This window comes from Corvus brachyrhynchos, unplaced genomic scaffold, assembly GCF_000691975.1.
Source record: "Corvus brachyrhynchos isolate BGI_N302 unplaced genomic scaffold, ASM69197v1 scaffold200, whole genome shotgun sequence".
Lineage (NCBI taxonomy): Eukaryota > Metazoa > Chordata > Aves > Passeriformes > Corvidae > Corvus > Corvus brachyrhynchos.
The window spans coordinates 7,835,935-7,848,715 of record NW_008236184.1 but is presented as its reverse complement, the minus strand read 5'-3'; the positions used below and the strand labels follow the sequence as shown (position 1 = coordinate 7,848,715).

Genomic DNA, 12,781 nt, shown 5'->3' with positions numbered 1-12,781 from the left:
AGGACCGCCACGGCGTCGAGCTGGAGGAGGAGCAGGTGGGTGGCACATGTCCCCCGGTCCCGGGACTCTCCCGCTGCCTTCCTGCCCCGCGACGCCTGTTTTGGGGCTCCCGAGACTCCTGCCACTCGCGTTTTCCCTTCAGCTGTGGTCCATCGCGCGATGTGAGCCCAGTTTCCCCATCTCTCCTCCTCCCTCTGCTCCGGGCGGTGCTAAAGCCCCTCTGACTCGTGGTCCAGGGCTTGCCACTTTGCCTCCTGGCTGTGGGTTTTCCGCAGGCTGGAAGAGGAGGTGGCCCAGCAGGAGCCTTTTGCTGCCGAGCCCTTCTCTGTGTGGGGCGGGGAGTCTGGGGAGAGGTGGGTGCGAATGGTGTGAATCAGAAGGGAGACCCTGACCCTGAGGACATCATCCCGGTGACAGGTGCTCCCTTCCCAACCTGCTCCTGCCCTTGGGCAAGTGCCCAAGAGCATGGAGCTGGCGCACGGGCTTGCCAGGGCTCCTGGCAGGGTTGACAGGAGCGCTTGGGACACGGAGCAGTCCCTGGGAGCAAATGAACCGAGTCCCGAGGCCGTGGGACTCAGCTCATCCCCTCCAGCCTGAGGCTTTGAGGGTGACCTGTCCCAGTCAGAGAACTAATCTGAAATTTCTTCTTGTTTTACACACAATCCTTGAGCCTCGGGAAGAGCTTGTGGTTCCCGGTGTAGTTAAGAAAACTTTGAGTGGTTTTAATGGCAAGAAGGTGTTGGAGGTGGATGTTGGTGTTGTCAAACAGAGGGTTACAGCATCTGCAGCTGAGGATTTGTTTGCTGTCAGGATGATGTTTGGTGTAATGTGCAATCCCCCTGTCCGTGGGAAGGGATCAGCTCCTGCCGGAACAGCAGAGTATCCGCTCATCCAGCTCGGAGTGGAGAGCGCATATTAGATCATGCAGCCCATCGATCCATTTCCTGAGGGCAACATTTCTTTTGTTCATTATTAGACCCTTTATTAACACCCTGCTGGAGCTCGGTGTGTGCCTGAACCCTGTGTGCTTTGTCCAGCTTTGTGTTCCGCAGCCCTGGTAGATTATGGAGATGTTGGCAACTGGAAGGGACTGGGACCTGTTGCTGTGTGTGTGTCTGGTTTTCGTACTCTGCTAGATTGTTTGGAAGTTGCATAGTTTGCAGATGCTGTGAACTGAGACAGATTAGGTATGTAAGAAGGAATCAGAAAGGCTCTTAACTTTTAAATATTTTTTTTTTCCATTTTTGACAGGACAATTCATTCTTCCAATCACATATATAAACATTTCCAAAGCTTTAGAAGATGTCATATGTAAATCTCTCATTAATCTATCCAACAGTCAAAACCAGGTGAAAATGTAAAGAAGAAAGAAACCTCTTCATTTTTTCCATTTTATATTTAAAGTTTTCTTTGGTTTCCAAAATACGTTGTCCTTGCTGTCTATATTTTTACTAGGGATTTATAATGAAAGTCATAATTGCTCAAATTGAAAACATCTAAATATGGAGTAAAGGGAGCATTTTGTATATCTTGCTATCCATGCCCAAGTTTTTCTTCTAAAGCCAGTTAAAATGGCTTTTATTTAACTTTTTCAGCTCAGCAAGGTGTTTTTAAACCAGTTATCTCTGTATCTGGTTGTATTTTTAAAGAATTTTATTTAGAAGAGCAATTGGAGCAACCCATTGTAGATGACAGCAATCTGTTGCTGAAGTCAGATAATCAAAATCAATGGATGCCCTTGAATTGTCCTGATGCAATGCTCCAGAATGGATTATTTTGATACCAACATCACAGACTTCTCTATTACTCTCATGAACATTTGGCATTTTTAGATTTTACAGGAAAAGTAGTTTCAAATCTTAGTAATACAAGAAGAAGAAAAAAGTGTTGAAAATGTCTGACCATTATCACCAGAGATTAAATATTACTAGATATATATTCAAAGATATCATAAGGTTTATTAATTCTGAATGGTCTTATGTTTGGGTTTGAGAAAGGCCTTTTTGCAGTTGCCAGTCTTCTGCTGTAAGAAATAAAATGTTTTGCTTATATCCAGGAAGAAAAATTTTAGAATATGTAGGAGCAGCTGTTTCAGGTTTTGTTCTTGTGATCGAAGCTTTTTTTTTTCTCACTCATTTCTTTTACTGGTTAAAGTATGTTCAACATGGGTTTTAAACTACTCTTTAAAGAGCATCAATTCCATCCTTATTTATTGTAGAGTGTCATGTAGAAATGATATGTATGTACAGATTAAAGTCAAGTTATTATTGTTCATTGCAGCTGCAATGGTAATTAGATTTATTCACATTTTCCATATATCATCCAGTTGCCTTATATGTTCATCTTTGCCTCCTGAACTGCCCTTATCCTCAGTGAAGCTTTCAGCAATGTTAAATAGAAATAAGTATTTGGAATTGTAATGTAGCTGAACCAGGCAAGCAGTAAATCATACACTGGAAAATTTTCACTGGTCCTGAGTGTTAAAGGGATGAACTCAGTAGGTCTCTTACTTCCATAATTTTAGCTGTGTGCTATGAGAATACTGATGCAAAAACTGCTGGTGATTTGAAAACCCTGTATTATTTGGATGTAAAACCATCCATGGCCCATCCTGCTGCTCTGAAGCAAGGCAGATATTTTTCACTGATAAGAGTGGGTTTAGGATCAGTTCCTGTGTCAGTGTTGGGAGCTCCAGAGAAGGAGAAAACATCTTGTCAAATGAACATTTAATGTTGATATGTCATGTGCCTTTTTCTGTATACCAGTTTCGAGCCAGCCAAGTTCAGTGTGCGTTCCTCCCCTGCTGAGCCGCTGAATGAGCTGTGGGATCAGTAAATAGTACCAGATGGAAAGGGCTGGGGCCTGGAATCCTCTCTTTATTCCCTCAGTAGGTACAGCTTGGACAACCCAAGTAAATTCTTTCCCCTCTACTGTCCTTCTAAAATTTCCCAGTGCTGCCTGGAAAGGAACATATGAAGGGTGAGAGAACAGTTTCAATTCTGTTACTTAGTCCTAGTAGGACTTCATGGGCATGTGGTTGATGTGTCTGGGAAACAGATCTTTCCAAAAGAGTCCTGTGTGAAGAAAACACAAGATTTGCCAAGTACAGGTTACATTTGCAAAATGGGTTTGTTGGCTTTTAATCTCCTGAACTTTGATGGATTGGTTTATGTGCTTTTTGGCATGCTTGAAGACAGGACGGTTACTAGGACATCACTGGGATTTGGGGGCATGTGGTTGATGTGTCTGGGAAACAGATCTTTCCAAAAGAGTCCTGTGTGAAGAAAACACAAGATTTGCCAAGTACAGGTTACATTTGCAAAATGGGTTTGTTGGCTTTTAATCTCCTGAACTTTGATGGATTGGTTTATGTGCTTTTTGGCATGCTTGGAGAGAGGACTTGAGGCCAGTTGTCCTCTTCTTTGTGTTTGAGCATCAGTGATGGAGGGCTGGATGACTGGCTGTCTGCCTTCCAGTCTATAGAGTGTCTGTTCCCACTGGAATGAAGTCCTTTGGAATTACTGCACAGCTGGCTGAGTTATGTGGCCCCTTATGGTAATCATTAACTCAAACTCTTGGATTCCCAGTGCTCTCCAAACCCAGTGGGTAGAATCTAGGTGGCTTTTCAAACCCAGACTAGAGAACTTGGGTGTGAGGGACTGAAGCTCCTGTGTTTTTAGATAGGTCTGAACAGCCCCAGTCTTTCAGAGCTCCCCACGCTGTACGGATTTTTCTGGGACTGCAGCATTATAAAAATCTTTTTAAGAAATGCATGCACATGTATAGGTTATTCTGTATTTAACTGGGGAGGCAAGAAACATCTGAATAATTTAATATTTGTATCAGAGCTCTTAGAGGGATTGGTTTTCTTCTGCATCTTTTGTTGACTCCTGGTTCTGTTGCACCCCAGCCATTCTTTCTGGATAGACTTTTCCTTTTAAAAGCAAGGCCTTGTACTTTTCTTCCCTTCTCACCTTGGGATTTTCCTTTGTGTCTGTGCTGTTCTTGAACAGGATTGTTACTTCAGAGCTGCTAAAGGTCTGCATGGCCATAGGATGGTACCTCCACTGGGGTCTGCAGGAGGCTGTTGGGTGGTTTGTGGTGCTGTTTCAGATATGATTTGTCTTCTGCCATAAAAAGGCAATCTGAAGTACACTGAAGGCTGTAGGCAAGGATAGTCATGTCAAGGAAAACATCAGTGTAATAATTTAACAAGAGCTGCAAAGGCAAATGAAGAAAGATTAATGTGTTATATAGAGAACTGTACCCACATGTATAGGCAAATACAGGCAGCTTCCTTCCAAGAGCTTTCTTTTTAGTTTTACTTAAAAAAACCCAAAACTATTAATGTTTGACATACCAGCACTTTATATTCTTAGTTCTTACTTCTGCCTAGCACATCATGCTAGCATTAACAGCAGAGTCCCCTGCTGTATCTTCATTTTTATGCTGTTGCTCATACTGTAATACTGGAGCACTTGCTGCATGTAAGTGATATAGTTTGAATTTTTAAAAATTAGACTATCAGTGCCTTGATTTTCCAGTTTGATTGCAAAGCAGTTGTTAGGACGCAATCAAAAATACACTGTTGTGAATTCCTGTTCAGTGTTGTACATGTGTATGAGATTTTGCTTTGTAAATGACGTTTCAGAGTCTCTGCATAGTGCAGGGTGATGTGAACAAAACAGAATTGAGCCTTTGTTGATACTTAATTTCTGTCTTCCCATCCCCCAGAACAAAGTGAAATCTATAGCATTTTAGTTAGCAAGGTTAGATTTAATACAAATATATATACAAATGACAATTTACCCTTCATGTGAGAAGTAACACCAGTGATTAAAGCACTTTTTACTCTGTTCTTTTCTTCCTTATACCATTTAGTGTAAATATACACAACTTTATATATTTAGTTGTATTGTATAAGGTCATATTTAGTTATTGAGATGAAAATGAGCAATCTCTTATCAATCTTCTGAGCAGCAATTGGACAGAGCTGGGTGGACCTAAAAGCAGGTATCCAAATACTGTGGAAAGTTAAGGAAGCACTGGATGTTCATCCTTCACCTTATGGGCACTGTGAATATCTTCAGATGCTCCAATTCCAAAACTGGTTTGGACCCACCCCTCTGTGGAACTGGAAATACTGAAAAGCTTTCCAAGGCAAAGCAGTTGCTGGAATTTCTGATTTCAAGTGTGGTTTAAGCTTGTCTTAAAATGACCAAATGAGTGACATTCAAGCCGCATTTATAAAGAAGTGTATTTTCCTTGCTATGTGTGCTTAGTAATTTTGTACAGGGCCTCTGAATAGGTTTTCTGAAACATTTAACCAGCTTAGTAAGGCATAAAATGAACTTAGCATAAAACTTGCTTCAGGAACAATGTATTTTATATGGGGGGGTCGTAGAGCTGATTTCTTCTGAAGTGATAGAACATTGACGTATTTTTGTATCAGATTTTTTTAACTACAAATTTTATGTTTCAAGGCATTCAAGTGTACAGATTTTTATGTTCTTTCAAAACTAAAAATAATTTGTTTCTGTTCAGAGAATAATTGATGCCCTGGAAGAAGAAAAGCAGTTCCTGACCATGTCAATCACAGATTACCTGAGGGACTACCAAGAACTCCTGCAGGTGAAAGCAGGCCTCATCCTTGAAATTGAAACCTACAGGTAAGATTTGTGGTCACACTCTATTGTCTAGACAGAGGATAATTTAAATCCCTTTTTATAGATATGGGATCCCCATTCATCCTCTTTCCAGCATTTAAAATACAGGCAGCGACTTTGGGAGTCTCAAGGCTCTAAAGCCAGTATAATCCATAGGAATCCTATTAACTTGTTACAAATACAGTGGTATGTAAGAAACCTTATTAGTCCTGGTCAACTGGATATCAGATTGATGGGAATTTTTGGGGCAATATTTGGTTACAAGCTGAGGAGACAATATCCCTAAATTGCAATCAATAAAACTTGAGGTTATGTAGTTGCCATCAACTTACATGGCACATTTCATTGTTTAAATATGTTCATTAGTGACCACCTGCAGCATTGATGTAGGCAGTGAATTCCCCATCCTTGTTTTAGTTGTAGGATAGTGGGAACAAAGCAGAAAAGTCTGTTTGATTAAGTCCTGGCTTTTTCCATCCTTGATTTGTTAGAAAAACATGTTTAGATCAAGTGGGAGATAACAGCAAACAACATCTCTGCTTATGAATCTTCAGGACTGTACATCTCTCTAGCCACTAAGAAGTTGTGGGGTTGAAAAGCCAGAGTAATTCTCCTGTGTGGAGAACCAAGGTGTACATGGCATAAAACTGATTTGGAACAAAAAAATCCTAAACAACCCGAAACTGATGATCTGAAGGAAGATCCTTCCTTATTGTAAAGATCATGTGTTTTTTCTACAAATAGCACAATATTTTCAACAAATTCCATTGAGATATTGATCTTCAAATACAGACATGTGCAATTCTTATTAAGCAAAGGGATAATTTGCAAAAATGTAATGTCAGGCTACCTCTGTATTTTTTTTGAGGAGGCTGCCTCTGTCATTACCTTGTCTACATTGGGTGCATTATTCATATCCAACCTGTGTAAATAGACAGGGGTATTTCCAGTTATATATGATATATGCTTCTGTGTCCTAAAGCATTAATGCTGTGTCCTGAGTGTGAACCAGTAAGTCCGGATAAAGATAGCACCAGCTGAATTATGGGTGAGGTGTGTAGACTATCAATCCACTGATACATATGAAATTTAATTTTAGCTGCATAATTGAAAATATGAGAAATTTGAAAGAGTAACTTCTGAGTAGCTTGATAAAGAGTAGTGAGCAGAGAATGTCTGGCTTCATGAAAGAGCAGAAAGTCTCTTCAAGATGCCTTGAGAATGTCTGCAAAGAGGCACAGACCAAGGCTGGTTTCTGGATCAGATGAAATCACAGTATGGGACAAGCGTGACAGTACCCTGATGTTTGTTGGTGGAGTGGGATCCCTGTGATCTTTGGAAAGCCAGTAGTGTCTGGAGCATTCCTGTGGAAGTGGTAGCCAGTTGTGATCCTTATCTGTGTGTGTTAATTCTGTTAACTTTGCTAAAAACCATGATTCTTCTGAATTTAATCCCAGCTCTGTTGTTGACTTTGACTGTTGTCATTAAACTTTCTCCCTCAGTTTATTCATCTGCAAAACAGGATTAGCACTGTCACAATAACAGAATTATCAGAGTTGTTTTGATGATTAGTATTCATCCAGAACTAGGAATGATAATGCCCAGATATTCAGTTGCTCAAAAACCTTGCAAACCCATGAAGTTCTGGAATTTCTCCTGAGTTTTATCACTGATTATCTGAGCATTATTGGTTTGTCTAAGGATTCCCTGCCCTGGTTACTGAGAAGAGAACAATTCAGCATCACCTGGCACTGTGTTTGTCTTCCAGTTAAGAAGCTCTTTAATCTGTAGGGTTTCTTCATCTGATGGTAGTGAGTACAACTTGTATCACTGATGGCCTTGGCAAGGCAGATGTCAGTGAAAAAATGAGCATCTGCCCACTGAAGATGATGTATAGATGAAAACAGGGAATGGGCTTTGCTACAGATCAAAAAACATGCTAATGCCAGCAAACAAAATTCTTTTAAAATATCAGAAGCTGAAACGTGATTGTTCCGTGTTTTTACATTTATGCAGTTTTACCTATTCTCATTTCTCTTATTCTCCCTTTATTCAAGAGAATAGTTCCTTCTTTCTGTTGTGTCTCTTATCAGCCCTGCTGTGGGAGGGGACCCAGTCAGTCAGGTTAAGTAGGACAATTCTGGACAGCTCATTCATGTACTTTTTCAAATCCTGTTCCTCTCCCAGGTCTTTTTACCTGTGAAAAACAGGGCATGGGAGCCCAGCTTCAGGCTGGTTTTCACAGAGGGTACTGGCATATGCCCTCGCTTATGCATACTGGAAACAAAAGGCACCTATTCACACTCAGTCCAACATCCTGAACTTTCCATGGAGAGGTTCCCACGAAGGCCCTGGTATTTCCTCTCCTCCTGGCCTTATAGGTTAAGGGTGTGGTAGCTGGTCTTAGAGCTTTCTTTGTACCTCCCACCCTGTGTTTTCTCTTTGTTTTACAACTCCTATGGTTCTGTTATAAGGTCAGTTCTTTCCGTTAGTCACCATTGCTCCTGGATTGGGAAGAAGGGTCATTGTTGCAAGGAACACCCTTCCTTAAGGTCCAAGTGTATTTCCTCTTTGACTCTTCTCACCCTTCCTGCTCTGGGAGCTGAGATTCACTCAGGAACTGAAATATGTGTCTTATGTGGCTTTGTGAAATTACACCTCCTGGGAATCTTCATTTCTAAACCCTTTTCTTACTGTTGGAAGTAAATATTTATCAAGTGTCTCACAGTTTTGTCCTTGGAACCTTGCAAAACTTAGACTATGCTTAAGTTTTATTTCCAGAAAGAAGTGGTGAATTAGTCACTCTGTAAAACTCTTGATTCTAAAAGGAGTTAGAAAACCTGTCTAGGATCAGAATTCCTCTCTGTAGCTAGCAGAAACTTCTCTTCACATAGCAGAGACTGCCCAGAGCCTGTTCCAATAGGTTCAGGAGGTTTTCTGTCCTCTCTAAAATATGTTGTTGTTGTAGGGTAGAATATTTCACTTCAATGTGTGAATGCAAGTGTTCTGTTCAGGTTACCACCTTGCATTCTGAAGTGCTGAAGGCTACACTATTTTTTTCTTTTTTATTTCTGTGGTCATTGTTAGGATCTCTGAACACACTCACCAGGTGGACTTTCCAGTTGTGTTCTTCCATCAGCACTTCTGACCCTTTCTGTGCCTTCCTCTCACAGAATCATCACCAACATTAAGGTCCTCTGAGCTACTCACCACAGCTTTTTCAGTCAGTCTCATTATTTCCCCTTCACAACTTGTACCATCCAATAGCTCCTAGTCTTGTATTGGTTTTATTTTGAGAACCCACTGAGTTTTCAACACCCAGGGAATTGAACATGCTGTTACCTGCTGTTCCACACTCCTTGTTCTCCCATCCTGCGATGGAAAAGGGATGTGGAATGGCCTTGACCCCCCTTCCTGGAGAGGTGGGGGTTTTTTTTGTAACTCCTTAGAAAATACCCAGAATAGAGAGGATGAATTTTTAGGGCCCGCTGGCCAACTGCCCCATCTGAGATTCTGGCTTTCTATAATTGAAAGCAAAGTCATTGCTGTCCTGAATGACCATAATAACCATTTGCACTTCATCCTTTTGTTCTCTCTCCCCACCCCAAACACTTTATCTCCTCCTTCTGCTTTCATGGACTGGTTATTTCTGTTGTCATCCAGCACAGGCTGACGAGCACGTCCCTGCTACTGTTAGATACATGACATTAATAATGAGATGAGCTAACGGTGCAGTTGGATTTTTTTTCTGGTAACACTTAAATTAAGTGTTAACAAAATGGGAGTATATACTGTTTGGGACCTGATTTCCAGGAAGTAGCTCACATGGTTATTTTTTTAGAAGAGTGCTGCTTGGAGGAATGTTTTTTTTTGATTATTACTGTGACTACTTAAAAGTTCATACAGCTGAAATTAATTCTTCAGGCAGTTTAAGTTTAAAAGCAGACCTCACCACCAAGAGGTTATTATTAGGAAAGGATGCAGAGCAATAGAGAAGCAAAATAACTTGCATAAACTCAAGCTATGGTCAAGCTGAGAAACACAACCTGAGTTTGCTGGCACAGTACATTACGCTGCACTTTCTTGTGCCAGTTTATTAAGCCAAGCTCAGTTTAACATTTTATTGGTTTTCTGATAATCTTGAGGACATACCTATTATGAAGTGTGTCCAGTAAAACACTGATTCACTGTCCAGTTTTACAGAGGTTTCAGGAAGCTTTGCCTTTCACTTTCAGTAGTAATATTTCAGGTCCAACTTTTCTGTGGGCTGCTGCCATTTGCCATATACAGTTACCTCCTGGAACTTATTTTTAGTGACCTCATACGTTGCTGCAGCAACTGAACAACTGTTGTTTTAACAGCAGCCAGAAATCCTTAGTCAAACTCCCCACATTCCTGCTTTCTTTCATCATGGTTAACACTTTCACTGCCAGTTCCTGGATGTGTTTCTGCAGCGTCACCACCAGCTTCTCTGCCATGTCTGTCAGAGCAATTTGTTTGCCACTCACTGGCTTCATCAGATCAGATGTTTGGTCTTGGGAACATCATATGTGTTGAAGGAATCTAATTCCTATAAAGCTTCTCTTAACATGGAGAAAGACAAATTGCTTTTACTGTGGGTTTTTTTGACTCACAAAAAAGAAGGAAAGATGCCCATCTGAGCCTGTTTTACTTAGTTCTAAGCTGGCTTTTCTTCTGGATCTAGAAAAATCCATGATGGCAAAGGAAACCTTGCTAATGATACTTTGCTAACGCCAAAGTGATCAGTCCTGGGAAGCGTGAAATATACAGGTGATGCTTAAAACATCTGCTTTGTTAATTTTGACATAAAAGTCCCACAGAAGTGTTTATACCCCAATCCTAAATGGCTTTCATCTCCTCCCCCAGGGAGTCAGAAGCCTTGGCTATCACAGTCCTCCAGCCTTACTCTTGACAGCTTTGATGTTGCAGCTGTGTCTTATCAGTGCAAAACATCTGGCATTCCCAAACCCAGAAATGTTGAGATGGGTAACAGGCTGGTAGAAGTGAACATAAACCCACCCAAGTTGCTGTGCTGACTGTAACATTCCCTTGCACGGAGAAAGAACCTGACGTAGCATTTCCAGGCTGCTGGAATAGCACTTCCTGGAAGTTTGGGAGCTATTGGAATGTCACTGCCAAAAAGGAGGGCTGAGGAGCAGGGACAGACAGAGATGTCAGTAAAAGAAACCCAGCAGTTTCTGTCACAGAGAATTTTCCTAGTCCTTTTCTATGAAATGTATTGTGCTGATTTCCAATGGAATAGGAACTAAGAATAGTTAATTTAACACTGTAAAGTTTCCTCCCAGCACTGTATTTGACAGTAGAAGTCATACTTTCCTTCCTTTTTAATTTGAAAAGGATAGAACTTGCAAATCCTGCTGTAACAGTTCCCTCATATCACACTGCAGCACCACCTTTCCTACTCTGTTAGAAACAGAAAGGGCTGGAAATACTTTTTTCATTTTTGCCTTTTCTTTATAAAACATCTTGCCCAGAGAAGCTGTGGCTGCCCCATCCCTGGAAGTGTTCCAGGCCAGATTGGACGGGGCTTGAAGCAATCTGGTCTAGTGGAATGTGATTACTGCAGGATCATTGTTTCAATTTCTAAGACTTATAAATGTAAAATATTATGCTTATCCTTCCCAGTAGTTTAATGAAATGTCCTTTGTGTTTTGCAGAGCTTTGTTAGAAGGGGAGAGCAAGCCGTGGATTATATGGAGAGAAGAGCATGCAGGAAAATTGCCTCAAGGTAAAATACAAATATTAAAAAAAAAATTTTGAATTAAATTAAATATAACTGGAAATTATTATTATGTTATAGTGTTCCTGAAGTATGTTTTTATGGGTGTATTGCAAAGTGCATATTGAATCAGTTTTGAGTGTTAATATTTTAAATCAACATATTGCTCTTCTGTATGAGATACCTTATAAAATCATGCCTTGAGTGGAGAACATAGGGAGTGATGTTCCATAGCTCCAAAGAACTTTTGTATGCCCGTAGGTCTTAAGAGAGTTTTGAAGTATAAAGCAAGAAGTGTTTTACAGAACATGTAGTTGAAACCATGGAGTTCATCATCCTGAGGCATTGTGAGTGTTTAAAAAGTTCATGTGGGTTTAAAGAGATATTTTAGCAGAGTAATGAAAGACAAATCAAAGACTTACTAAACATAAAGATACCATTTCTATCTTAGGAGCTGCAAATCTCTGGAGGCTGTGAGAGTATACGAGGGAAGTATCACTATTTACTTGCCCTGTTCTAATATTCTTCCCTGTGTATCTACTCTTGGTCCCTGCAAACAGGATTTTAGATAGGATGGACCTTCACTGTGACTGCTGTGGCCATTGTTATTAGTAACAGAATTAATCTGGATAATACTCACGAGTTTAACAACTTGGGGTCATTACTGTAGTCCCAGAAGACATTGGAAGGCTGTGTCTGTAGCAGGAAATTCAACAGGCTCAGGCCTAGGCTGAAATGCGCACACAGATCTGCCTACGCTCTTAAATTGTGAGCAGTGTGCCTGGGTCTGGACAGCACAGTTTGGATCTGGACTAGCCAGTACTTCTGCAGACCATGCTCAGGTGTATTCACAGAATAGGGAAGGAATTACAGGAGTAATTACAGAAATAATACAGGAAACACTACCAAAAGCCAGGGGAGATGAGGTCGCTTTTCAGGAGCGGGAGATGTAAGTGGTCCAGTACTGGCTGGTCTTCCTGTCAGACATTCCTGGTACATTGTATTAATTTCTATAAGTAGAGCCTAAGAGGTTCTTTATTTCTGTCCCTTGTTGTGCTTTGTTGCGTGGCTGTTAAGGGTTGTATTTGTGTTTGCAGTTTCTAGTATGTGGTGGCAGGTGTGCCATTAAATGTCAATAGGAACTGAGAAACTTCAGGCCACTTAGGCTAATAAAGCAAAAAACCCAGCCCACAATATTAGCATACATTATTTAATAAGAAGTTGTAAATGAACGTCAGTATAAATATGAGAAGTGTAATTCCTAAATAAATGCCACAATACACCCAGTAGTGCACAACAGGTAAAATTAGCAAGATACTGCAACTTAGCAAAAAGCTTTGCTTTCAGTTTTAAT

The 12,781-nt window shown here is 40.7% G+C and overlaps 1 protein-coding gene across 1 annotated transcript in view; it reads left to right on the top strand.

Annotated features, from left to right (window-relative positions):
- The window catches only part of SYNM (synemin), a 37,488-nt gene that overhangs the window by 17,237 nt on the left and 7,470 nt on the right, over nucleotides 1-12,781 (top strand). Inside the window, exons 3-5 of the mRNA XM_008638682.2 lie at nucleotides 3-35; nucleotides 5,545-5,669; nucleotides 11,366-11,436. Coding sequence (XP_008636904.1) covers nucleotides 3-35; nucleotides 5,545-5,669; nucleotides 11,366-11,436 — 229 coding nt within the window. The remainder of the gene's footprint in view (nucleotides 1-2; nucleotides 36-5,544; nucleotides 5,670-11,365; nucleotides 11,437-12,781) is intronic.